At 49.2% G+C, this 27,056-nt stretch overlaps 3 protein-coding genes across 4 annotated transcripts; 2 read left to right on the forward strand and 1 right to left on the reverse strand.

Annotated features, from left to right (window-relative positions):
• Nucleotides 1-522: 522 nt before the first annotated feature.
• Nucleotides 523-4,386, forward strand: PREB (prolactin regulatory element binding). 2 transcript variants are annotated; one of them, XM_027113593.1, is made up of 9 exons: nucleotides 523-903; nucleotides 1,450-1,642; nucleotides 1,833-2,050; nucleotides 2,240-2,320; nucleotides 2,420-2,544; nucleotides 2,742-2,915; nucleotides 3,042-3,114; nucleotides 3,307-3,466; nucleotides 3,642-4,386. In XM_027113593.1, exons 1-9 carry the CDS (start codon nucleotides 769-771, stop codon nucleotides 3,734-3,736), a joined length of 1,254 nt encoding a protein of 417 aa, XP_026969394.1. In that variant the 5' UTR covers nucleotides 523-768; the 3' UTR covers nucleotides 3,737-4,386. The 2 variants fall into 2 exon arrangements, with proteins under 2 accessions (XP_026969394.1, XP_026969395.1); XM_027113594.1 differs by lacking the exon at nucleotides 3,307-3,466 and having other exon boundaries at nucleotides 3,642-3,695.
• A 19-nt stretch (nucleotides 4,387-4,405) lies between these two features.
• ABHD1 (abhydrolase domain containing 1) lies at nucleotides 4,406-15,244 on the reverse strand. Its single transcript, XM_027113923.1, is given in 13 exon segments — nucleotides 4,406-4,617; nucleotides 4,740-4,905; nucleotides 5,005-5,053; nucleotides 5,567-5,730; nucleotides 5,860-5,985; nucleotides 6,139-6,184; nucleotides 6,396-6,426; nucleotides 6,429-6,519; nucleotides 6,522-6,576; nucleotides 6,925-6,988; nucleotides 6,991-7,084; nucleotides 11,027-11,347; nucleotides 14,825-15,244. Coding segments are annotated over 13 exon segments (1,839 nt in total).
• Nucleotides 15,245-22,962: 7,718 nt separating this feature from the next.
• Nucleotides 22,963-27,056, forward strand: CGREF1 (cell growth regulator with EF-hand domain 1). The gene is made up of 5 exons (XM_027113604.1): nucleotides 22,963-24,285; nucleotides 25,363-25,428; nucleotides 25,518-25,588; nucleotides 25,728-25,852; nucleotides 26,049-27,056. The coding sequence occupies exons 1-5, from the start codon at nucleotides 24,203-24,205 to the stop codon at nucleotides 26,493-26,495; spliced, it is 792 nt and encodes a 263-aa protein (XP_026969405.1). The 5' UTR covers nucleotides 22,963-24,202; the 3' UTR covers nucleotides 26,496-27,056.

A 27,056-nucleotide genomic window follows, 5' to 3' on the forward strand; every position in this document is an offset into this window, starting at 1 on the left:
ACGAAGCCACTGGGCCCCTTCCTCTGGCTGCACCTTAGATTAAAAGGACTCATGCTGACAATGCCAGGGGAGCAGCAGGACATGTCTCCTTGCAGGCAAGGGCAAGCCTAGCGTTCACTGCAGAGAAACACGGGGTCCTCACGTTGGAGATCAGAAATCCAAGGGCCCCCTCAGGAGGGTGGGGTGCGAGGCAGACCTTGGATAAATCACTTCTTCTCTTGGGTAAACGTAAAGGCTGCGCTCGACGAGTCTGCGTATCACTCCTGAAGTGTGGACAGTCCTAATCCACGGATTTCTTTATTAAAGGCTTATTAACCTCCCTTAACCTTTATTGGCACACCCCGTCCCCACCCCGCTACTGCAGAACAAGACATTTCCTTGAAGCTGGTGCGCGCCCCCAAAGCCCCGCAAAAAGATGGCGGAGTCCGCCTTCACAAGCGGGCGGAGACCGGCATCCTGGAGCTGGGGCTCCGCCTGCCCGCGGTCGGCTAGTGCTGACGCGTATTGGCGGCTCTGCGCCTGCGTGAGGAGTGCGGGCTCGGTGCGCCTGCGTCTTGCGCGTCTGCGAGACCGGGTTAGGCGGCCCGCGGCAGCGATAGGGAGCCTTGTGTGTAGTTACAGTTTCTGCAACCCGGCGGCTGTGAGAGGGGTCTGGAGTCCTCCCGGCGGCGACCGGACCAAAGTCAACAGCGACCGTAGCAGCAGTCGAAGGCCGGGCGGCATGTCCCCGGTGCCTCGGCGCAGACAGTGAAGCGCTGGGCGAGCGGGATGGGTCGGCGCCGGGCGCCAGAGCTGTACCGGGCCCCGTTCCCGTTGTACGCGCTTCAGGTCGACCCCAGCGCTGGGCTGCTCATCGCTGCGGGCGGAGGAGGCGCCGCCAAGACCGGCATAAAGAACGGCGTGGTGAGTACAGTGCCCCTGGGGCCGGGTCGCGCCACGGGCTGAGGGCGATTCTGGGAGGGTCTGGGGGCGGGCCGCACCCCTGCTTCGGACCCGGCCCCTCCCGGGTGGGAACCCCGGCATGCCGGGCGTCCCGGCGCGAACTTCAATCGAGAACTCACCGGTCAGTTGAGAGGCTCCTAAGGTAAAGTGAAAACTGCACACGGCGCTACCTAGGCACGAACGCTTCAGTTCGACCTCAGGATTAGCACCAGGGGTCTTATCCTGGCTTTTTCCAGGGGGACCACATAGACTTGTCTGCCAGACTAATAGCAGCGGCGAGTGAAATAGAAGCTAGGGTTTCTTCACTCTTCTGAGCGTCATCACATTGTCCTGCAAACTAGAGCCTTGCTTGCTGTACAGATTCGTGAGGCTCAAAAAAGAAAAAGGTTGCAAAAAGTCTTTTAAACTAGAAAGTGTAGTTAGCAAAGGGGTAGGGCATCAGACTATAGGATGTAAGTTTGCCCTTGAGGTGCTCTCTGAACCTCACCCTGGTTCCCTCTCCCACAGCACTTTCTGCAACTGGAGCAGATTAATGGGCGCCTTAGCGCCTCCTTACTACACTCCCATGACACAGAGACACGGGCCACCATGAACTTGGCGCTGGCTGGTAACATCCTTGCAGCGGGGCAGGATGCCCACTGTCAGCTCCTGCGCTTCCAGATCCATCAGCAGAAGAGCAAAAACAAGGCAGGGAAGGCAGGTGAGAGCCCCCTCTCTAGGTTTGGGAAGAGGGTTAAATAAGTAAGATCTCTCTCATCTTGGTCTCTGATGAAGTGGGGCTGGAAGTGGGGTTATGGTAGCAGGCGAGAAGTTCGATGTTCACCACTAGAGAGGGGGCCAGTACTACTTACTTGAGAAACCTGGAACCTGGCAGGCTGTTTGTGTTGCAGGTTCCAAGGAGCAGGGGCCTCGACAAAGGAAAGGGGCTGCCCCAGCAGAGAAGTCTGGAGCTGAAACCCACCAGGAGGAGATAGAATTCAGCGTAGAGAATTTGCAGGCGGTGCAGACAGACTTCAGCACTGATCCACTGCAGAAAGTTGTATGCTTCAACCATGATAGTACCCTGCTTGCCACTGGAGGGACGGATGGCTACGTTCGTGTCTGGAAGGTGTGGTTTTGGGAGGTTAGAGGATGAGTGTCAGTAGCAGCAAGGCCAGAATTGTGAGAAACTGAACATGGGTTCTGGGGAACTTGTGAGTGAAGCCTGCACTGAGCGGCCATTAGTAGAGAAGAGGGGTGAGTATCATTGCGCTCTTGCCGGGTATCTAGGCTAACTGTGGTGGTGGTTTGGCTGCAGGTACCCACCTTGGAGAAAGTTCTGGAGTTCAAAGCCCACGAAAGGGAGATTGAGGACCTGGCTTTGGGGCCTGATGGCAAGGTGAGGAGTTGAGAGGGCGGAGAAAGTAGGTGATTATGCTGCTTGCCCAGTAAGTGGATCCCCTAACCGTCCATCCTTGGAATCTTGATTCCTGACTAGTTGGTAACTGTGGGCTGGGACCTTAAGGCCTCCGTGTGGCAGAAGGATCAGCTGGTGACACAGCTGCACTGGCAAGAGAACGGACCCACCTTTTCTAACACGCCTTACCGCTACCAGGCCTGCAGGTGTGGAGACCCCAGAGGGTGGCTGAAGGAGGCACAGCCTAGATGTGGGGGAGTGGGAGGAGACTGGGGGGAAGCTGGGGAGGGTCGGAGCCCTGTCGGGTGTTACCCTAGGCCTCACCAGGGTGCAGGAGGGCACACACCTCTGAGGAGGGTTGGGCAGGCCCCAGGAGCTGAACAGCTTCTCGCCCGGCCCCCAGGTTTGGGCAGGTTCCAGACCAGCCTGCTGGGCTGCGACTCTTCACGGTGCAGATTCCCCACAAGCGTCTGCGCCAGCCCCCGCCCTGCTACCTCACAGCCTGGGATGGCTCCACGTTCTTGCCCCTTCGGACCAAGTCCTGTGGCCATGAAGTCATCTCCTGCCTTAGCGTCAGGTGTGAGACAGTGGTGGCTTGGCTGGGTATAGGGGGACCAGGGGGAGCTCAGGGAGATGTGAGTCCCTGAGGACTGTCGTTGCGGCACAGACTCCAGGACAGTGAGCATTTTATTGTTTGTTGCAGTGAATCGGGCACCTTCCTAGGCCTGGGCACGGTCACTGGCTCTGTTGCCATCTACATAGCTTTCTCTCTCCAGGTAATGAGTGGAGGTGGGCACAGCCCTGAGGGCTTTTGGGGTGGGGATTCTAGGCCTGCTTCTGCACTGAGTGTGCAGGAAGGAGTCTGGCCCAGCCTGTAGCGGGAAAGTCTTCTGGGGGCAGAGGCCGTGTTTTCCGGAAGGAATGTTCCCAGTTGGGCCTTCCCTCACTGGTTTTCCTCCTGTCCCCAGCGCCTGTACTACATGAAGGAGGCCCATGGCATCGTGGTGACGGATGTGGCCTTTCTACCTGAGAAGGGTCGTGGTCCAGAGCTCCTTGGGTCCCAGGAAACTGCTCTGTTTTCTGTGGCTGTTGATAGCCGTTGCCAGCTACACCTGCTGCCCTCACGACGTGAGTCACTGGGGTGGGTGCGGTGGGGGAACCACCCCAGCTTTCGCTGTAGTGAAAACTTGCCTCCTGGAGAATGGGATGCTTATCTGTAGCCACTACCCCCTTCTTGAATGGTTCTGTTCTCTGGGCTGGGATGCTCCTTTGCCTCCTGACTCCTTCCCTTCCCCCCTTGCAGGGAGTGTTCCAATATGGCTGCTGCTGCTGCTGTGTGTCGGGCTTATCGTTGTGACCATCCTGCTGCTCCAGAGGGCCTTTCCAGCTTTTCTTTAGCCTCCCTGCTCCCAGGGAGCCAGGGGCCTGGACACTGCCACCTTTTAAGACCAGTGTGGGCCTACCACTGCTCGCTCCATCTGGGTCCACAGCTGAGGTTGCCTCTGATGAGACTAATGGGCAACGCCTGCCCTTTCCAGTTAAAGCTTGGCTGTGGCCCTGTGCGACACTGAGTCCTGGGAGCCTTGCATTCGTCATCTGTGGATCCGCCCAGGACAGTGGTGTCTGAAGGCCAGGCCACACCACCTGTCTCCTTCCCTCTGCCTACCAGAGGCTCCATAGTTGAGCTTGTCCTTTCTCCAGAAATATGTGAAGATGCCCAAGAACCTGGAGGCACTGCTCTCCTTCCTGCAGAAACAGTCGTTTTCTTCTCCTCCCCTTACAGCCTCGTGGCCAGTTGCTCTTCACATGAGCTCCTGGCATTTGCTGGGAAAAGCACTGGCCTGGGACTTGGTATTAGAGAAGGAAGGGGCAAAAGGAAGAACCAGGCAGTCATCTTTGGGTTCAACTGGGTAGCTCCAAGCCAGCCAGGCCAAATATGCAGTAAATTCCTGGACAGTCTACCCTAGCCTTGAGAAAAGGGAAAATGAACTTCAGCGCATTAGGCAGGAAAAGTTGATATTTAATAAACAAGCGAAGACTGAACTGAGGCTGCAGATGGTACTCTTGTCAGCTTTTGCCTCCCTCAGGAGGAGTGGGTGCCCTGAGGCTGAGCAGCTCTGCTGGGTGCTGGAAGATGGCTTTGGCATACGGATGCATGAGGCGGCTCACATAGCAGTGCTGCCAGGGAAGCAGTCCTTCCGGGAAGCCGATGTGGCCACCCCGAGCTGTGACGAGCAGTGCAACGTGGGGAGAATGTTGGGCAGCCTGTAGGGGAAGGGCTAGGAGGCGTTGGAGAGGAGGTCAGGAGCCCTGGCCTCTGCTGAGAGCCCAGGCTCTTTCCGCTTGCACTGCATGGCCCATTTCCCCCGGGGCCTGAAGCGTCCAGATCCCAGGTGCTCGCCGTGGACCGGGGAGAAGGGGTCATCAGCTGCATTGAAGCAGAGCACAGGGAGCTGGATGGCATCTGCCTTGGTTCTTGGGCTTGCTGCTCGGTAATAGGCAGCACAGTCTTGATATCCGAAGACCACGGTTGTGTAGCGCTCATCAAAGTGGTGGATTGTGTGGGCCTGCAGGTGGTGGCGGGTGGGATAGGCTAGGATGAGGAAAGGGAATAAGGTGTTGGAAGAACAGTTTTGGGCCGAGAGGGGAGAGTTGAAACACTCTACCTGTAGCACAAAGTCTACATTCACCACCTTTTCCATCACCTTTCTGTTTCTGCAAAAGAACACATAGGGTGGGACTTCCCTGGTGGCACAGTGGTTAAGAATCTGCCTGCCAATGCAGGGGACGCGGGTTCGATCCCCTGGTCCGGGAAGATCCCACAGGCCATGGAGCAACTAAGCCCACGTGCCACAACTACTGAGCCTGTGCTCTAGAGCCTGCGAGCCACAACTACTGAAGCCCACACGCTCTAGAGCCTGTGCTCCGCAATGAGAGAAGCTACTTCAACGAAGCCTGTGCACCACAACAAAGAGTAGCACCCACTCGCCGCAACTAGAGAAAGCCTGCGCGCAGCAACGAAGACCCAACGCAGCCAAAAAGAAAAATTAAAAAAAAAAAGAACACATAGGGCTTTGGCTCTACTCCTGGACCTGACCCAGAGCCAGCCTCTGTCCTATCTCACGAGTGAGAAAATCCAGATAGGGAACTGACCCGAGCACTGGGAGAACCTGGCATGTCTGCCATCCTACCCTGTCTGCTTCCCTTTTCCACTTGTCAAGACCCTACCGGTTCCCAGCTCGGCAGAGCCCAGCAGTGAGGTGCTGACTGAAGAGCAGTGAGTTCAGTGGGGTCTCCAGGGAGCAGGTGGTCTCAGAGGTATGCCAGCATGCAGGTAGAGTCAGTGCTGCCACCAACCCCGCAGCCCGTCCCATTCGAGCCAGGTGGTTCAGCTCATATCCTGCAGGATTGGCCCAGGGGCCATGAAAGAAGGGTTTGTATTGGTGAGTTGGAACAGGAGAACGGGAGAGAACATGGAGGAGGAAAGAGAAGAAGGAAGACTGGGCCTTTGGGTTAAGTGCAGGCAGCCTTTACCCTCCGAGAGAGATGCCCACAGCCAGCAGTGGAGCTTGGGAGTAGCGGCTCTTTATGTGGTTCACGACTGTCTCCAGATCTTCAGTGTTGCTGGCACAGAGGGCCCTGTAGGTCTGAGGCAAACCGGATCACTGGGTAGGGAAGGAGGCCCTGACCAGAAGGCAGAAAAGTGAAAGGACTCAAGAAATGGAAGACAGGTAGGTTGCGGCCCAGGGTCTCTGAAGGGAGCAGGGTGAAGGGCCACTACGAGGAAGGAGGGTACTTGCCAGCAGTTCTTCCCCACGGCAGCCCCGGTTATTAAATACGATAGCCCTGGGGCACACATAGGTACATGTTAGGCAGACACTCCATAAGGGCTCCTCCCCTTTTGGTAGGTTTCAGAAAGGCCTCCGTCAAAAGGTGCCCTTCATATGGTACCTTCTCCCCATAGCAGGGTCTGAACTGACCCTCCCCCGACCCCCAGCACACAATTCTAAGTTATCAGACACCACCCAATTCCGCTGGGCTGTGTGTCCATCCTTACCTGTAGCCATCCTCCAAAGCTTGGTCAACTAGTGCAAGATATATGTCTCCTAACTACTGCCCGTGATACCAGGAAGCAGCAATAACAATGGCTGGGTGGTAGGGTCAGGATATTGACTGCTGTTAGGCTGCTGGCCCAGTCTAGGAGGAGCTGTCCGCTATCCGGGGTTTCGAGAACATCCCTGTGGTTTTGGAGAAAAGGGCACAGAAAGATACTATTAGGAACTCCATGTACTTTGAAAGATTTTACGCCCTCTCCCTCCCCAAACAACTCCCACAAGTTACCAGCATCATTTGAGGGCATGCATTATGCAAAACATTAAGACTGTAACGAGGTATAATGGGACATAAAAGATTTGAGTATTACCTCATGGTTGTGCAATTAAATAGCCTTTCCATATAGCCACTCTGGTTACCCTTAGCACACTGAGGTAGATGGGTCAAAGGTTGCCCCCATTTTAAAAGAGGTACACGAGTAGGATTCCCCTGTACTTGCAGCTTCATGTTCACCCCCATCTGTCCCTTCTTACCTTGAGTAAGGGGCTACAGGCGGAGACTGCAGTAAGACTCTGAAGATGGTTTGTAGCCGCCCTCAAAACACCAGAGCGTAGGGTAGAAAGTCTCCACAGTGACTGGACAGTGTCGCTCCAGGAAGGCCAGAAACTGGGACCCAGTCACCAGTTGTGGCCTCTAGTCACACAACACAGTGTGCCCCACTCCCCTGATTTTTGCACCAAGCCAGTGAGGTACCTGATACTGGAGTGACCCCTTTCCAGAGGCCAGCCTGCAGGGCACTGCTTTGGGCGTGAGAAATCTAGCATACCTCAGTCTGGAATGGTCAAGTCACCTCTGTTAAGATAGTCCCACTAGGGCCCCAACTCCAGTCCTAGAGTGTCACCTCTCCAGAATTGCCCCTGAACCGACTTCCACACTCAACCTATCCATGCCCCAAACCCATTTTGGAGAGAGTAGGTAATATAAGTTGCCCAGCTGATCTGCAGGAAAGGTTGGGATCCTGGACAGAGGCTGAAGAAATGCAGCACCATTTAATCTGTGACTTTTGCCTTTTGAATTGTCTACACTTCTGCCAGTTGAATTATCCACACTCTCGTCTCAAAACTAGCTCCGGTCACGCTGGCTCCTTCTGATTTTAGCATTCCATTGTTGCATATTCCCATTCCCTGTTGCATGTGCTCACTGCTGAAGGGCTTCTTTGTACCGCACCACCTCATTTTCTTACCTAACAGCCCCTGCTGTTAGACCATGCTCTAAAGGAGGAATAGTCCCAATGGGAACAGATTTTCTCTTTCTTCATGCCAGCCAGGAGGAAGGTAACAGGGATAGGATGGTGGGCCAGATGAGGTCATTGGGCACTTAGCCCTATCTTTCAACCTCTCTGCTTGGTTCTCTGGATACACATCAGGTGAATGAGAGGGCCCAGCCACAGAGAAGGCTTATGAAGGGGGAGTATGCTGTACAAAGACAGAAGGCCTCAGACTCGAGAAATAGAAATTGCATTTCTGTTGCAGGCCTAAAGGGACCCAAGGACCAATTCCTATTTCTTCTTGCAGTCAAAAGGGGCTACGTAAATTATGAACTAGAGAGGCCAGGTTGGTACTGTGACTGTTGTGACTCGTACCCTGGGCCTTAAGCCCTGGAATAATAACACCTGTGATTCATTGTATGCTATTTGCTGGCACTAGGCTAAACCCAACCTTATTATAAGAAACTATGACAGGTTAAGTTGTTTGCCCAAAGTCACACAGCTAGCAAAAGGCAAAGTGGAATAATAATTATGATATTAGGCAAAATATTCTCTGACATAAATTGTACCAATATTTTCTTAGGTCAGCCTCCCAAGGCAATAGAAATAAAAATAAACAAATAGGACCTAATCAAGATTACATCTGCTTTTGCAGGTCAAGCTTTTTCTAATCAAGCTTTTGCACAGCAAAGGAAACCATAAAATGAAAAGTCAACCTACAGAATGGGAGAAAATATTTGCAAACAATGAGACCAACAAGGGCTTAATTTCTAAAATATACAAACAGTTCATACAACTCAACAACAACAAAAATAAACAACCCAATCGAAAAATGGGCAGAAAAAAAAAAAAAAGAAAAAAATGGGCAGAAGACCTAAATAGACATTTCTCCAAAGAAGAAATATAAATGGCTAATAGGCACATGAAAAGATGCTCGATGACTCTAATAGCAAAATGCAAATCAAAACTACAGTGAGGTAACAACCCACACCAGTCCGAATGGCCATCATTAAAAACTCTACAAATAACAAATGCTGGAGAGGATATGGAGAAAAGGGAACTCTCCTACACTGTTGGTGGGAATGTAAGTTGGTACAGCCATTATGGAGAACAGTATGGGGGTTCCTCAGAAAACTAAAAATAGAATTACCGTATGATCCAGCAATCCATACAAAATATATCCATACAAAATTCTAATTCAAAAAGATATGTGCACCCCTACGTTCATAGCAGCACTATTCATAATAGCCAAGACATGGAAACAACCTAAATGTCCATTGACAGGGGAATGGATAAAGAAGATGTGGTACATATATACAATGGACTACTACTCAGCCGTTAAAAAAAAACCACACACACACACACACATTTGCAGCAACATGGATACAACTAGATATTACCATACTAAGTGAAGTCAGAAAAAGACAAATACCATATGATATCACTTATATGTGGAATCTAAAATATAACACAAACAAACCTATCTACGAAACAGAAACAGACTCGGATATAGAGGACAGACTTGTGGTTGCCAAGGGGGAGGGGGTTGGGGGAGGGATGGACTGGGAGGCTGGGGTTAACAGTTGTAAACTTTTATATACAGGATGGATAAACAACAAGGACCTACTGTATAGCACAGAGAACTATATTCAATATCCTATGATAAACTATAATGGAAAAGAATATTTAAAAAGATTGTATATAAATTGTGTAACTGAATCACTTTGCTGTACAGCAGAAATTAACACAACATTGTAAGTCAACTATACTTCTATTAAAAAGTGTAAAAAATAATTATGATATTACCACCAATACTAGTAAGATTTGTTGCGTGCTCCTTATGTGCCAGGTATTGTGCTAAGCATTTTACATGATTATATCCTATAACCTTCACAATAGCTCTTTGAGATAGGTACTGTGATCCCCCTGTGGGAACGTGTTTGAATATTGAGTAAGTTGTCAAAGGTCACAAAATGTGCCAAAGCTAGGTAGCAGTGGAGCTGGGATTGAAACTAAGAGTTTGTGCTCTTAGTCACTTTACTATAATACCTCCTAGTTGCCAAGATTTTGAGTTATCAATTTATTAAATCCTTGGTCAAACAGCTCAGTTGTGTAGAACAAGGTGCTAATAAATCACAGGTTTGATGTATGTGGGTTAGTTTCATTTTAATTCTAGTGAAGTGTTTCTTGACTTACCCCTGAGAATTAATCAGTTAAATGCCATTAGTCACTGTGGATGAATCAATTCCAATCCATTACCATGCTGGACAATCCAAACTGCATGTCCTCAGAGTGTCCAGAATGACACTTTTTCTGCATTGAAGCCAGTATTTGGAAATCAAAGAAGGATTTGGAGTATAAAGTGGCAGAGGTCTCTGACTTCTCTGTGGCTGGTTGTAAGCAAAGGAAAATGTTTAGTTCAGGACAGCTCTGTTCTGAAATGACTGACTTTCCAAATCAGGCATATAAGGTAAGGTTTATAGGGTATTGTGAGGTTTGGGTTTTTTAAATTGTTTTACTAAGGCAAATGTATTCTGTAAACAATACATAGGATGTATAAAGCTCTGAAAATACAGAAAAGTTGAGGTAACATTAAATTTCCCTATAGATCATTTTAAAGGGCTTGAATCAATAGGTTTGTTAGACTCAGCTACTTAGAACCGAGTTTAATGAAAATTAAAAGATTTAGATTTTTGTCGCTATGTAAATTACATAAATTTCAGTGAGAATAAAATTTCCAAGTTCATCAAAATCATCCTCTTCGGATTTTTCCATTGCACTCTACATGGAGAGCCTAGAACTTAAAACAGGGCTGAATGAGCAAGGACAGTTAGGGTTATCCATTAGTCCTGAGCTAGGCGGGGAACCTCTGCCAGTCCTTAAGAGAAGCAAGGTCCTACTAAGCTGATGGGATGATGGTGGGAGTTAGCCACCACCCCACCAACTGGTTCCTTCATTCAGAGCAGCTAATGAGAAGCTCATCTAGACTGCCTAAAAAGAAAAAGATAGTGTGCATATCTCCCTGACAGCTCAGGATGCCTTCCACCCCGCTTTTCTGCAAGTGTTTGTCCACATCATCGGCAGCAGCACCCCTCCGATGACTGAAAGGCTCAGCTGGCATGGGGAGTACGCGGAATGCAGAGAATCCAGGCAGGCAAAGAACCGACTCTCCGTTAGGTGATAGTAGCAAAGCTGAGCCTGGCTGGAGCGCGGGGCCGGAGTGGTGGTGGGGCTGTGGCGTCAAATTTCACCTGGGCCAGGAGACCCCACCCAGCCAGCCTCCACAAAGGGCTCGAGCCCCGGCTGGAAGCTGCCCTCAGACTCGAGTTACCTACACCCGCCGGAGAGAGCTCTGGACCCGCACCCACCGGGGCCACCCATGCCCAGTAGTAGCCCAAGTAGAGGGCAGCGCCAAGTCCCAAAAGCAGAGAGAAGGATTCTGTCCAGGTGTCATCTTGGGGGCCCGGGGAGGAGCTCAGCCTCTCGCGTTGCTGAGTGTCCACTCCCAAGTTCTTGACCGGCTCTGACGCCTGAGCTTCGATTAGTGGGCCCGCAGGTGCGCGCTGGGCCCCGCCCGTTACACGCCATTGGACAGCCTGTGCGGGTTCCGCCCGCACTGCCCGGCGATTCGGGGACCCAGGCCCCGCCCACCGCCCGTGCTCCCGGCGGCGGGCGTGGCGAGGGCGGTGCTAGGACGTCGAGCGGGTGTGTGTACCGCGCCTGGGCAGTCTGCGCGGAGCTGACCCCAGTGTCTTGCGAACGGCCTCTACGGCTCCTGCCTCCGCTTCGCGATCACCGGCCCTGCGGCCTCTTGTAAGGACTAGCGGCCTTCCCCGCAGCCGCCATCTTGAGGGGCAGCTCCAGCTCCGTCTTCCTCAAACCCTGCCCCGGAGCGGCGAGTCTAACAGCCTGGCCAGAGCCCCCCAGCCTCTCAGTCAGTCACACACAGGGCACAGCCACTGACGTGGTCACACCACTCCACTCCCGTAGTGTTCAGTCATTGACAGTGGCCCTCACACACTGGACACGATCATTCACACCGACACCCCACAGTGTCACGTGGTCAAGTTTCAGCTACTTGAGTGAGTGCCATTCCGCACAGAGTCACACACACATGGGTTAAAGCCACTCGTCCAGTGTCACTCTACGCTGCCTCATACAATCCCTGTCACAAGTACAATAGATACTTACTCATCACCCACTGTGTACCAGGCACTTGGGATGCTGTTCCTGTCTTCACTGGGATATGGAAACAAGTAAGTAATCTACTAGAGCAATGACTCAACCTTGACTGAAGATTGGAATTATCTGTGAGTTTCTAAAACTAGCGGTGCCCAGGCCCTACCCGCTGTTATGGTTGGTCTAGAGAGGAACCTAAGTATTAATAACAACTTAAAATCTCTCTGGAAGACTCAAATGTGTAATCAGGGTTGAACCCCTGCAACAGAGCATGGTGGTAGATAAGGGAAGTACTGACTGCAGTGGGAGCCCCGGGGAGGGTGCCCAGACTCCATGGATCAGAGAAAGCACACCCAGATATTAAATGACAATACATTTAAGGCGAAATCAAAAAATAAGTAGTAGTTTCCAAGACAAGGTGGAGGAGGGGAGAGAGTAATTGTTCCAGGAGAGGGAAGAGCACAAGCAAAAGCCTGGATGTGAGAGACTTCTTAAAGGAACCAAAAGAAATTTGGTGTTGCTGGAGCATGTGAGATGGTCAAGAATCAGGTTGTGGGCAGCTGCATAAAGGATGTTAGGCTTTATCCTAAGGGTGGAGGAAAGCCATTAGAGTTTTAAGAAGGGGTGGGAGACATGATCAGAGTTATATTTCAGAAGAATCATTCAGGCTACTTTGAGAATGAATTGAAGGGGGATGAAAAGCAGGCTAATTAGGAGGCTGTTAATGGAAATTTGGCGTGGACCAGGGCTGCCTGGACTGGGGGAAGGCTCAGGAGAGGAGTGAAGATCTTTAAGATAGGAGGCAGAACTGATAGGACTTGGTAGTAGGTTGGAGGTGGGGAAGAAGGAGGAATCATGGACGACCCCGTTTTCTGACTGCATAGATTCAGGGATGCATGGTGGTAACATTGGGATAGAGAAGCGGGGGGAGGGGAAGTTTTGAGGAGGAAGATGATGCATTCTGATTCAGACACGTCTGGGGTGCTGGTAGGTGTTCTAATTGTGTTTTCTTAGATTCTGAATTTGTCTCTTTGGCATCCATTAATCACAGGACCAAACTAACAGCCAAAGTTGTTCACGTCTCCCCTGCAATCCAGAGGCCATACTCTGAACCACTTCCTTTATCCAACTCTCACACACCAAACCAATATTTTCCCTTTCCTAGATAAACCCAGGACCAGGGACCAGTCAACTAGCGACAGCCCCTATGCCCCAAAGCTCTCTGAAGTTATTAAAACTAGCCAACCCTAAACTGTTTAACCTGCCTCGTCTTGCTTTTCTAGTTTAATAAAAGCTGTGGCCTCTGCCTTCCCCTTGCTCCTTTCTGCCTTCTGACCTACACTGGTGCTTCCCTCTGTGGTCCTGTGTGGTGAGCTGTGCCTCTTCTTCCTGAGGGAACTGTAACATTAAACTCTTCTTTCAGTGGCATTGACCTCTCTGTGTTGTCACTCAGTCACCTTTAAAAATTAAGATCCGGCACAAATCAGTAGGCTGTTCAGTTCCTGAAGTGGTCTGGGGCTCAGAGATTGGAATTTGAGATACGGTAGTTATCAGCATTTAGATGATATATTAGCTTGCAGGGTTGCCATAACAAAGTACTGCATACTGGTTGTCTTGAACAACAGGAATTTATTGTTTCACAGTTCTGGAAACTGGAAGTCCAAGATCAAGGTGTCAGCAGGATTGGTACCATCTGAGAACAGTGAGGAAGAACTTGTTCCGTACATCTCTTCTAGCTTCTGGTGGTTTGCTGAAAATCTTCAGCATTCCTTGGTATGTAGAAGCTTCACTCCAATCTCTGCCGCATCTTCACATGCTGTTCTCTTTGTGTGTGTGTGTGTGTGTGTGTGTGTGTCCAAATTCCCCTTTTTATATGAACACCAGTCATATTGGATTAGGTTCTATGCCAGTATGACCTCATCTTCACTAATTATATCTGCAACTACCCTATTTCCAAATAAAGTCACATTCTGAGGTATTGGGGGTTAGGACTTCAACACATGAATTTTTGAGAGACACAGTTCAACCCATAAGAGATAGTGTTGGAAGCTACGTGAATGGAAGAACACATGAGCAGATGGGGAATGAGGAGAGAGCCCAGAGGAACTCCGACACAGGAAGAAACTAAGAAAAAATGACTAAAGAGAGAGGAATGGTATTGCCGAAACCAATGATACCATGACCCAAGGAGGTAGTGTCCAGCAGTATCCACCTGCCCACCGCAGGAAGGAGGACAGGGTGACTTTGATGAGAGTCAGTTTGTTGTTGTGGATGGATGCTGATGGGAAGGAGCTGATGGGGAGGGAGAAGTTGAAGATTCCAGAGAGATAAGAAGTCCTGCACTCAAAGAACTAAGTCTTTGAGCCAGTGGGTGAGGAAGTAGTCTGAAGCCTGGGTGGAGGAACTGGCTGCTCTGAGAAAACTGGTGATACTGCGTTTTGACCACAAAGCTATAGCCACACACTGCAACGCTGTGCTGGCAAACAGCTGCCACTGTCACCCTTAATCTGATACATTCCCAGGGCCCCCCTCCCCCCACCATGGCTCAGATGGAGCCACTTCTCAGTGATGTGGAGTCACAGTCACACAGTGATACCCTCACCGGAAACCGACAGTCACGGGTGTCACTTGAGCATCACAACTCAGGAGGAGTTCAGCCAGATACCCCAACAGACACACCACTCACATCCTGTACGGTCACACACCCGGACAGTCCCGCATTGGCCATACTCACTCAAGTGCTGCCATACTGGATACACAGCCACACGAAACACCCCCTACCGTGTCACAGGTCTCTCATCCACGCAGCCACATACACCAGTCACAATCACAGGCTAACAGTAAGTCACATTCTATCTTGTCACACACATCTGGGTCCCAGCAGGGAGTGAGCGCCCAGTTAAACGTGCTTCTCGTTACGCACCAGCTTCATCATCTGTCTCTTTGCCTCTCTCTCTCTAGTTGTCTGTACGCACACACTCACGCACACGCTCTCCCTCGCCCGGTGCGGGCCGCAGAGGGCCGGGGTCTGCGGGCCAGGCGGGGCGGGGCGGAGACCCAGGCCACGGCGCTGGCGCTCCGAACTCTGCCCGGGCCAGGGCGGCGGCCGCAGCCGGGAGGGCTACGTGGAGCAGCCACGTGGAGCGGCCCGGGGGAGGGCCGGGCGGCGGGAGCCGAGGCGCGGCGGCCGCGGCGGCGCACAGCCTCGAGCGACGACCCAGCCGGACCCGGACAGAGCCGCGCCGCGCCGCCGCAGGTGGGTGCGATCCCCGCCCGGGGCTGGCGGGCTGGGGGCCGGGGACCCCGCCGCGGGCAGCCGGGAATACTGGGCGCCGCGGGGCGGGACCGCGGGCAGAGGCGGTCTCCTGGCCTCCAGGTCGGAGGCTGAAGGCGCAGTCCCTCCGCATCCCCTGCGGCTCGGACGCCGCCGGAGCGCTGGCTCTCGCCTCTGGGCGCCTCTCCGAGGTTACCCCTGAGAGCACGTAGAGGGAGGGCCTAGAAAGCAAGGCCTGAGCTCCCTCGCTGTGATGAGGGGGGTTCACAGTCCCCCAAGGGCTTTTCCCTCCGGTGTCTCATTCGTTGCTCTTGACAGTCCCGGGGGGAGGGGAGGCTGGCAGGAGTTTCATCCTCATTTGACAGCGGAGGAAAAGGGGGACCGGGGAGGGGCCGAGGTTATCACCCAGCTAGAAGTGGCAGGGGGAGCCCAGCTCTCAGGTGTGGGACCCATTTGGCTGTATAGCCAGTGCCTCTTCTCTTGCGCCGGCGGGTGGGAGGTGCTGGGAGTCACAGGCGGCCCTGGAGAGATAAGTTAAGGGAGAGGATTGAGCTCAGAATTACTTCTGACAGTTCGAATTAGGCAGAAATGGAATGCGTGCCCTGTGGGTGGTAGGCTCCTGTCCTGGAAAGTCCAGTGGAGGCTGATGGCCACTGACAGGCATGCTGTGCAAGCAGTTTTGCACTGGATGGGAAGTCAAGCAAGAGAAAAGGCCCCGCCACATCCTAGAGTCTTTGAAATACTCAGGGAGCATCTACTCACTGCCATGCACTCAACCTACATTATTCCATTGCATCCTCCCCAAGCCCCTACAAGATAGATACCACTATCCTCATTTTTTAAAGTGAAGATCCCAGAGCTCAGAGACACGGAGACACCTGCTGAGATCACACTGTTAGTACTGTGAGAGGCTGGATTTGATCAGAGGTCTAACTGCAAGGTCAGGCTTTCCTCCCATGCACTGGTGCAAAGACTTGAAGAAATCAGAGGCTAGAGGATCATTGTGAGTGTGTGTGTGTGTGTGTGTGTGTGTGTGTGTGTGTGTGAGTGTGGTGTGAATAACTTTATTGAATTATATCACAACTCTAGCAGTTGTGGTGGCTTTTCTGTGGTCATTAGGGTAAATTATGTTTATGCACGTTATAGAAAATGATGAGGAACGTTTTTATTTGACAGGCAGTTGTTCAATAGCTGCTCTATTTCTGTTGCTTATAAAAGCTTTTGTAAATACTGTAGTGAGAAATGTGAACGTGTGAAGCAATCACATTACACCAACCTCATTACACATTACTTGAGGTGCCTTAGCCTGACTTCCTTTAAATAATAGAGGTGAGTTACCTGTACTAAAAATGCCATGTTTGGAAGCATGACTTAGGAGAATATTACTGAGATGACACTAAAAGTTCCCATGCAATTATTTGTTTCTGAAGTGGACTGAAACCAGAGTGCTAGGGTTGTCAGGAGAGCACAGGATGTTCCAGGTAAAGGGTGGGACAGCTTGGACAAAAGCACTGCAAAGTGAAAATGAAAAGTATTTCGCAGACTCCAGTAACCCCTCTGTCTGAAGCAGAGTGTTAGTATAATGGAGCACTGGAAGATGAGTCTAAAATGGTAACTTGATATCTGATTGTAGAAGGCCTTAAATGTCCAGGTGAAGACTCTGGACTGTAATAGAAATAGGGAGCCATTGAAGGTTTGGAGCAGTGGAGTTCCAGCAAAGGAAGAGTACTCTACGTATGGAGGGTTCTTTAAATCGAAAAGATAGCAGAGGCAGGGACAAGAATAAGAGACTCCTTGTGCAATGAGTAATTCATTATCCACTTGGTATTTACTGTAACTCTGTGACGTAAGTACTATTATTATCTTCATTATGCAGATAAGTTTAGTGAGGGTAATTAACCTACCCGAGGTCACGGGGACAGTCTGTGGTGGAGCTGGGATTTGAACCTAGGTCTGGCTGGTTCCATAGCTCTGTCCTCTGTCCACTGCACATGCTGAATATTGCACACATGTGACATAGGACCAAGAGGAGGAGAGTAAGAGTAGTTCATGTGGGCAGGGTTCAGGACCAGCTCTTACTTTTCAGGGCTCAGTGCAAAACTAAGATTAAGAATTTCAAGACAGAGACAGCAGAGCATTAGACTAAGCCCAGGGCCCTTTTGAGAGCAGGGCCCTGTGTGACTGCCAAGAAGGCAGTTCCAATCATTATGACAACTTGACAAATCACCTCAAAACTCAGTGGCTGAAAACAATAACATTGACTTTGCCTATGAGTGTACATTCTGGGTAGGGTAGAGAAGGCAAGCTCAGTTCTGCTCCATCAGTGTTGGCTGGGGCAGCTCGAAGGCTGGGGCTTGGAATGATCTACAGGTTTGCTCTCTCACCTGCCTGGCCCTTGGGTGGGGAAGCGAGCAGCTGGAGGCTAGAGCAACTGGGGCTCCTCAAGCATCCCTGTCCCTATGTGCTCTCTCCACACGGTCTTTTCAGCGTGGCAGACTTCTTCCTTGGCGGTTCAGAGCTCCAGAGAAGCATATCTGCATGTCAAGAGAGGGAGAGAGAGAACCAGAAACAGGCATAAACCGTGTTGCCTTTTATGACTCAGACTTGGAGGTCCCATGGTGTCATTTCTGCTATTTGTTTGAAGTGAGTCGCTGAGTCCAGATCATATACAAGGAAAGGCAAATTTAACTCCAGCTACTTCCCACAAGAAAGAATTGGTAGATGTTTTTCAAACCAGCACAGTTGGCCTAATGAGTGACTGGATTAGTGGGATCCGATAGGTGTTTCCCCTTTATCCCTGAACTGCTACCACCAGAGTCATTCTTTGTTGTTTCCAAATGTCCTTTTTTAAAAGGCAACTCCTAGTGATGATAACACATTAAGTCTGGATAATAGGTTTTGACAGCTCTGAGGGATTTAAATTACTCCTGTGCCTCCTGTTAGCCTAGGTCCTGGCAGTTAACAGATGGGAGGAGAAAGCAATTTGAGGGTATCCAGGTGGGAAGCCCAGGATGGTGTGAAGCTACTATAGAGCAATCCAGAAAAGCTTCTGGAAGGAAAATGCCTTATTGCATAACCAGGCACTGCGCTTTACACGCCTTGTCTCATTTAATCCTCACCACACCCCAAGAGGTGCTCTCATCAACCTCATGTTAACAGACAGAGGTTCTGAAACACAGGAGGCACACAGCTAGTGAGTTGCAGAGCCTGGATTTGAAATTAGGCAGCCAGAGATTAGGGCCCATACCCTTAAACTTTGGGCTATGCCACCTACTCCTTAGCAATTCTGTGTTTCTCTGTTTTTCTCTTCATCATTGCTTTAACATTTGTATCATTTCCTACTTACATAAATATGTAAACTTTAAGGAGGAAAAATAACAGGTAATTTTACCTAATATTATCATCTTACTTATAAAATAGTGCCTCACATATAGTAGGTGCCAATAAATATTAAAGAAATGAGTACCATTAGCCCTACTCTATAAACTTATATTTACACTTGCCTTCCCTACAAAGGCTCGCCTTCCTGGTCCTTGTCACTCAAGGTCTTGACTTCGACTGGTACTTCCCATGATGTCCTCTGCGGCATCCAGTCCTGGGTCTATATCTTCTGGCCTCTCCTTTTGGCCTCTTCTGGCCAGCTGGCCCTCTCAGTCATTTCGTGCCCCTCCTTCCACCTTAGAGCCTGGAGCCCTCAGACCCCTCTCTTTAAACCAGCAGCACGCTGGATACCAAGAACTGGGTGAGGCAGCCCTCCTGTCCACTTGCCTAGACCCTCTCTAAGCCATTGCTTCCTAACCGCCAAGAACACTGTGGGCAGGGCCTTCTCTCTAATCCTCACGGGTTAGGCACATAACTCTGCCATTCTTGGATTTCCACTCAGTCTCCGTAGGGTCTCTACGGAGATTTCTGTCTCCAAGCCTCTGCTGGGGGTGGGGGTCGTGAACTCCACCCTGCTGAAAATCCAAATAGCCTTGAACCCTGTTCCCTCCAGTCCTCCATCACTTGTCTTCTTGAACTTGATTCATAGTGTCTTTCATAATACAGAAGTTTAAACTTTTGATATGCTCAAATCTGTCAATTTTTTCCTTTAAAACATGAATTTGAAATATTTATCATTTAAAAAAATATTAATTTATTTATTTTGGCTGCGCTGGGTCTTAATTGCAGCATGCGGGATCTTCGTTGTGGCATGCGGGATCTTTAGTTGCAACATTCAGGAATCTTTTAGTTGCAGCATGCGGACTCCTAGTTAAGGCATGCATGTGGAATCTAGTTCCCCGACCAGGGATCGAACCTAGGCCCCCTGCATTGGGAGCTCGGAGTCTTACCCATTGGACCACCAGGGAAGTCCCATGAAATATTTATCATTTTTAATGGCTCTGTCACATAATAGGATTTGCTTAATCATTGCCTAAATGTTACAGGTGTTAACAGTTCTTTGACTAATATTAATAGCACAGCTATAAATATCCTTATAATTTCTTTTCTGTTTGTGTTTTTCCTTACGTAATCCCCAGGATGATATTGTTGGGTAGGGGTTTTACGGCAGTTAATACACATTTGCAGATTACTCTCCAGAAATAGTTCACGTCTATAGTTCCTCAAACAATATAGGTTAATACTCACTGATTCAATTTCTTCAGTGGTTATAGGACTATTAAAATTTACTATTTATTTTGATGTCAGTTTTACTGTTAAGTTTTTCTGGGAAAATGGCTATATCTGCCAAGTTTGCAAATTTCTTCTATTCCTGTAGTTATGTCCCCTTTTAATTCCTGATATTGTTTATTTGTGCCTTTTCTCTTTGTTCTTAATGAAAATTGTCAGGGGTTTTGTAGTTCATTAGTTCTTTTAAAGAAACACTAGTTTGACTTTATTGCTGCTCTCTATTATATTTTAAATTTCTTCTATCTTTTATTATTCATTTCTTTTAGTTTCTTTAAGTTTATTCTCTTTTACTAGCTTCTTGAGTTGGAAGCTTAACTCATTAGCTTTTGGCCTTTCTTCTAATATAAGTTTTTAAGTCAACCCAATTCTCCTATACATACATATATATATATATATGTATGTATATATATGTGTGTATATATATATGTGTGTATATATATGTGTGTATATATATATTCCCCCCACCCCTGCACCACACACCTTGTGGGATCTTTTTTTTTAAAAAAAAAGTTTTATCTTTTCTCTCTTTTTTTAAAAAAATTTATTTATTTATTTTTTATTTTTGACTGCATTGGGTTTTCTTTGTTGCGTGTGGGCTTTCTCTAGTTGTGGCGAGTGAGGGCTACTCTTTGTTGTGGTGTGAGGGCTTCTCATTGCGGTGGCTTCTCCTGTTGCAGAGCATGGGCTCTAGGCGCGTGGGCTTCAGTAGTTGCAGCACACGGGCTCAGTAGTTGTGGCATGTGGGCTCACTAGTTGCAGTGTGTGGGCTCAGCAGTTGTGGCTCACAGGCTCTAGAGCTCAGGCTTAGTAGTTGTGATGCACAGGCTTAGTTGCTCCACAGCATGTGGGATCTTCCCGGACCAGGGCTCTCACCCGTGTGCCCTGCATTGGCAGGCGGATTCTTAACCACTGCGCCACCAGGGAAGTCCCGGCTTGTGGGATCTTAGTTCCCTGACCAGGGATTGAACCTGGGCCCTGGGCAGTGAAAGCGCCGAGTTCTAACGACTTGACCACCAGGGAATTCCCCAACCCACTTCCCCTTTAATACTGTTTTAGCTACATACCTTGTTTTGATGTATGTTTTCCCAGTATTATACAATCCTCAGTATTCAACAGTTTCCATTATGATATCCTTCTTTGACCCATATGTAAGTGTACCTTTTAAATTTTTTATATAAATGAGATTTTTACATCATTTTTGTTATTGATTCCTAATACAATTGCATTTAGTCATGTAACAGTATGAGACTGATTCTTTAATATTTGCTAAGCCATATTCTTTGGCCTATTGCTTGTCAGTTTTTATAAATATTCCACATGTGTTGAGAAGAAAATGTATTTGCTAAGTGACTGGAGTTGGGTTCTCTATTTGTTCATTAGCTCAGGCTTAGAAAATATTTTATTCAATCGTCTACATTCTTACTAATTTTTAGTCTGCTTAATCTTTCAAATACTGTATGAGGTATGTTAAATTCTCCCACCATAATGGCAGATTCGATTTTCCTGATTGTGTTTATGCCAGTTTTTTTTAAAGAATTTATTTGTTTTAGAATAGTTTTAGGTTCACAGCAAAATTGAGAGGTTTCCCATATACGTCCTGCCCCACACATGCACAGCCTCATCCATTATCAACGTGCCCCACCAGAGGGGTACAGGATGAACTGATGAACCTATACTGACACATCGTAATCATCCAAAGTCCATAGTTTACCTTAGGGTTCACTCTTGGTGTCGTTTGGGTTTGAACAAATCTATAATGACACGTATCTATCATTATAATATCATATAGAGTATTTTCACTGCCCTGAAAATCCTCTGTGCTTCACCTATTCATCCCTTTCACGCCAGTCCCTGGCAACCACTGATCTTTTTACTGTCTCCATAGTTTTGCTTTTTCCAGAATGTCATACAATTGGAATCATACAGTGTGTAGCCTTTCCAGATCGGCTTCTTTCCCTTAGTAATATGCATTTAAGATTCTTCCGTGTCTTTTCATGGCTGAATAGTTCATTCCTTTTTAGCACTGAATAATATTCTTTGTCTGGATGTACCACAATTTCTTTATCCATACACCTATCGAAGGGTATCTTGGTTGCTTCCAAATTTTGGCAATTGTGAATTAAGCTGCTATAAACATCTGCGTGCAGGTTTTTGTGTGGACATGAGTTTTCTGCTCCTTTGGGTAAATACCAAGGAGTTTAATTGGTGGATTGTATGGTAAGAACATGTTTAGTCTGGAATGAAATCACCTAAGTGTCTTCCAAAGCGACTGTACCGTTTTGCACTCCCACCATCAGTGAATGAGAGTTCCCGCTGCTCAACATCCTCGGCAGCACTTGGTATTGTCAATGTTCTGGATTTTTGGTCATTCTAACAGGTGATAGTGTTATGCCAGTTTTCGTTTTAGGTGTTTTGAGGCTATGCTATTAGGTACATACAGGTTCAGAATCATTATATCTTCCTAGGGGATTAAACTTTTGTGCATTTTGTCATGATACTTTTTTATCTATAATAATGCTTTTCACCTTAAATTCTATTTATTCTAATGTCAATAAAACTCTGCCAGCTTTCTTTCCTCTAGTATTGCTTTATATATCCTTCTTCCACCGTTTTGTTTTCTGTGACTTTACTTTTTAGGTTAATCTCTTGAAAATTGCATGTAACTTGTATGTTGTTTTATGTACCTTTTGATAATCTCTATTTCTTAACTGATGAGTTTATACAATTTATGTTTATTACAATTTATGAGTTTATACAATTTATGTTTATCAATTTATGATATACTTGGATCTTTTTTTTTTTTTCTGTGGTACGTGGGCCTCTCACTGTTGTGGCCTCTCCCGTTGCGGAGCACAGCTCTGGACGCGCAGGCTCAGCGGCCATGGCTCACGGGTCTAGCTGCTCCGTGGCATGTGACATCTTCCCGGACAGGGCCACAAACCCGTGTCCCCTGCATTGGCAGGCAGACTCTCAACCACTGCGCCACCAGGGAAGCCCTACTTGGATCTATTTTTACCATCTTATTTTATGCTTTCTATTTGTCTTCCTTTTAAATTATTTTTTAGGTTCTTTTTTTTCCCCTATTATCTCCTCCATGATGCTTTTTTTTTTTTTTTTTTTTTTTTTTTTCGGTTTTTTTTTTTTTCTTTTTTTTTTTTTTTTTTTTTTTTTTGGTTGCGGCAGGTCTTAGTCTACAAACTATGTAGACTCACTATATCTGTTGGGGCCCACGTATGTCTAGAAAAACAGAGACAGTTTCTATGACTCTCAGGAGCTTCACCTTCTTGTGGACTTCCATGTTGTGCTGCTTCTTCCTCAAGGCAGCTCTATTTGCACAGCTACACATGTATCCACCTGTTGGCCAGTTGCCCACTGCCTCTAGGAAGAGCTCTTAGGAAGCTGATGTTCCCCCTGCAGTGGTCCTGAACCTTATCAGGGTCATGGAACTCTTTGAGAATCTGCTGAAAGCTACACACCTTTCTCCAGGAAAATTCAATGCCAGCCAAAGTGTAGGGTACCATTTCAGAGGGTTCCTGATCCTCTGCTCTAGACCATCAAGCACCTCATGATTTGTCTTCCTAAAGATGAGTTTGAGGTCTCAGCCTCAGCTCTGGAGGTCTTCTGCTTCCTCAGAAACTCACGATTTATGTACACAATCCTGGGACTAATTGGAAAGCTTCATGCTCTGCACATTGATAGATACTCTATTTGACTATTTTCATTTAATCAAGTGATGTGCTGCCAATGGGCCTGCACAATGTAGGTCTAAAGGAAAGTTTTTGTTTTTTTCCTTTCTATTGGGATCTGGTTTTCCTGTGTTTAATAAATAGCGATTCTTGGGACCACTGTTGGATTGACCCTGATTTGTTGTGTTTTCAAGCCCTACCTGAGTGTAGACCTATTTCAAGGAGTCTAGTCTCTTTTGATTTGTTCTTCAGTGAGTTTTTATACAAATACAGATACAAATACAAACCAACAATCTGTTTCCCTCCCTGTTTAAGGCTTGGTCTTTTTGTGACTCTGTGCACTTCTAATTTGGCCTTTTTCTCATCCTCTCTGAACTAGTTTCCACTCGTAAAATGAGTGGACTGAACTACATCGTATGTGCTTAAACTGCACTTCTCCAAGCACCTGGGGGACTGGCAGGGCAAGAGTGGGATAGTCCTGCCCGCAGCACAGCTTCCCCCAGCACAAGTCTGTGTTATGCGCTTTACATGCTGGATCCCGAATAAGGTTTATTTTGAGCAAAGTTCCTGATGTCCGTGTGTGGCTCCTCCCTGCACAGGAGTCCTGTCACCTGGGTGGCAGGTAGAGGCAGGGAGAGAGGCGTTCCTGTCTAACCCACCAATTCCCCCTCTGTGGCAGACACTGCTTCCCTCTGATTCCCTAACCCCGTTTCCTACTTCCAGCTACAGGAAGGATGTTACCTGTGACGATGAGAACGTCAGTGCTGCTGCTGCTACTGCCCCTGAGTCAGGCTGTTCCCAAACACGGCACCACAAGGTAACGGGATTCAGAGGGCAGGGCTGTGGGCTGGGAGCAGGGGGGTCTCTGGAGAATCAGAGGTATGCTGTGGGCCCCTCTGGGAGGCGGAAGACTGGGTGTACGCTCCCTGACTTCTGTATCATCCCCACCACCTCAGCTTCTGCCTTGTGCCTGTTAGAGTGCCCTCTGCAAAGTGGGCATCGACACGTTTGCTGGACTCACTTGGAAACCGGGAGCTCATTTCCAATGAGATGTGAGGCTATAAGCTTGGGAAGGGGCTACAGTCCTCTTATCAAGACCTTATAGTGGAAGCTCCAAAGAAATAGAGATCATTAGCATATCACTTCTATTTTATTTGAATATCTTTCTTGAGGTTTTGTGTCTTAATATTATGCAGTGGGTATGCTGGGTGGGGTCGGGGGACGGATACAGCCACAGCAGCAAGGGCTGGCAGCAGCGACAAAAGTTGCTGTAGCAGCTCCTGCCAGCTCTCTGGCATCACACATCTGGACTGACTGGGGCCAACAGGGATCCCTGTCCAGAACTGCGAGCAAATGTTGAGTTTTAAAGACTGACAAAAAGCCCCTGAGCAGATTGAAACTACAAAACCAACATATATGCCCTCAACTTGGGGTAAAAAAGAGTCCACTTTGTGTCATGGAGCAAATCGGGTCTGTATAAAACTGGGCAGTGCCACCAGGCTCAGCCAGAGACCTGTCCCCCGCCTCCCAGCATCACAGAGGAAGGGCTGCCGTGATGCATGTTGTCCTGCCGCCCACTGTGGTGGTTTCTTGGGTCTCCAACTTGTGTCTACTAGGTGCGGCTTCCTCTGGCCTCCACCAAACCAGATGTTTCATTGGGATTTTCACTTACCATCTAAGCTAGGAATCTGCAAAGGCAGAGTCTGGGGAGTAAGGTTCTGCTTCTGAGGAGGCCAGAATGGCCTCCTCCCCACAAGGTTTTTGGGGACCTGGAGAAGCAGCTCCCTTTGGGTCTGGGGGGAGAACTCTACCAGGAGCTTGGGGATGGAAGGCTGTGAGGCTGGGCCCTCAGAGGAGGCCCTTTGCGAGGCCGGTGCTTCCCTCCCTCCTCCAGGCTGGACCCTGAAGTGCAGCATCCACCTCTACCCAACCCCTTCCAGCCAGGCCAGGAGCAACTTCAGTGAGTAGGCTGGGGTGGGGCGCACCCGAGGGCCAGGCCTGGGGCTGCAGACTGGCTTCTCGTGGACTGATTTTCCGCTTTTCTGCAAGACTTCTGCAGAGCTACCTAAAGGGACTAGAGAGGATGGAAGAGGAGCCGGAGCACATGAGCCGGGAGCAGGGTGAGGGGCTGGGCTGATGGGGCCCGTGGACGGGAGGCCCAGGGCAGCCAGAGCTGGGACTGACCTCAGGCCATCCCGCGACTCCTGCCTGATCCACCTGTCCCCTGATGCGTCTTCTGATCCAGCCTCTCTTCCTTAGTTCTCCTCTACCTCTTTGCTCTCCACGACTACGACCAGAGTGGACAGCTGGATGGCCTGGAGCTGTTGTCCATGTTGATAGCAACTCTGGCCCCTGGAGCTTCCGACTCTCTCACCACCAACCCGGTAAGCCCTGCTGGATGGGGGCCCTTCTCCCAGAAGAAGACCCAGCTCCCTGGGGCTTTGGTTTTTTTCATCATGACTCTTTTGGTGAATCCCCTGTGAAAGGAGGACTCAAAGCCTGCGTGGCAGGGATGCAGGGGGGTGTTGGGAGGGTCAGGATTCCTGGGAGCATCTCCAGTCACTATAGACCCTTCCACAGGTGATCCTGGTAGTGGATGAGGTGCTGGAGACCCAGGACCTGAATGGGGATGGGCTCATGACCCCTGCAGAGCTCGTCAACTTCCCCGGAGAGGCCCCGAGGCACACAGATCTCAAAGAGCCCCCAGAGCCACAGGATGTTGGGAGGCAGCCTCTGTTGGCTAAAAGCCCGTCAAGACAAGAAGCACATGAAGCCCCAGGTCCCAGAGAAGAAGCTGGGGGACAGGTGGAGGCCAGAAGGGAGTCCTTGGAACCTGTACAGGAGGCTGGGGGACAGGCAGAGGCTGCAAGAGAAGCCCCAGGCCCTGGCGGGGAGGTTGGGGGACAGGTAGAAGCCAGGGACACTGGAGAGAGAGCAGAAGAGCTTCCAAGGGAAACACTGGAGTCTAAGAAAACCCCAAATGAGCTTGAGGTTCATGCTGTTCAGCTGGAGAATGATGAGATATAAACCTTGAGGATACAGGTTTGCACACCTACAAGTCTCAGTGCCAGAACATATGCCCCAAAGGGTAGGGTGTGTGTGTTAGGACAACGACCACCTCTGTGCCCCCTTCCTGGCCCCAGTAGGTGGCAGGTCTTCCTGTGCAGCTCAGGGAGACCCTAAGTTGAAGGGCAGATTTAGGGCCCAGAAAACCAATAAAGAACCAAATGAACCCATCCCTCTGGGCCATCGATCCACTGGTCCAGCCTGCCCTGACCTCAGGCTGCAGGGGGTCGGGACTGGGCAGTCCTCTTGGGAGTGCAGGAATTCAGTTTACCCAGTGTTCCCAGATGGTGCTGAGACACAGCAGAGTACAGCACTAGGCCACAGCCAGCTGCAGACAACCCGGGGAAGGGAGCTCAGCCTTTCCCTGGGGCCTAACCACTAGAACGCCCTCCTGCAGTTCAGGGTAGATCTTCTCCATCATCCTGTATCTGCTCCCCACCCCTGAAAATATTAATAATTACCATTTATTGAGAACCTAGTACACACTGGGCATCATGCTGGTCATTTTACATATTGTGATTT

The sequence above is a fragment of the Aethalodelphis obliquidens genome, unplaced genomic scaffold, assembly GCF_003676395.1.
Source record: "Aethalodelphis obliquidens isolate GAN/ISIS:26980383/991018 unplaced genomic scaffold, ASM367639v1 scaffold12, whole genome shotgun sequence".
NCBI lineage: Eukaryota > Metazoa > Chordata > Mammalia > Artiodactyla > Delphinidae > Aethalodelphis > Aethalodelphis obliquidens.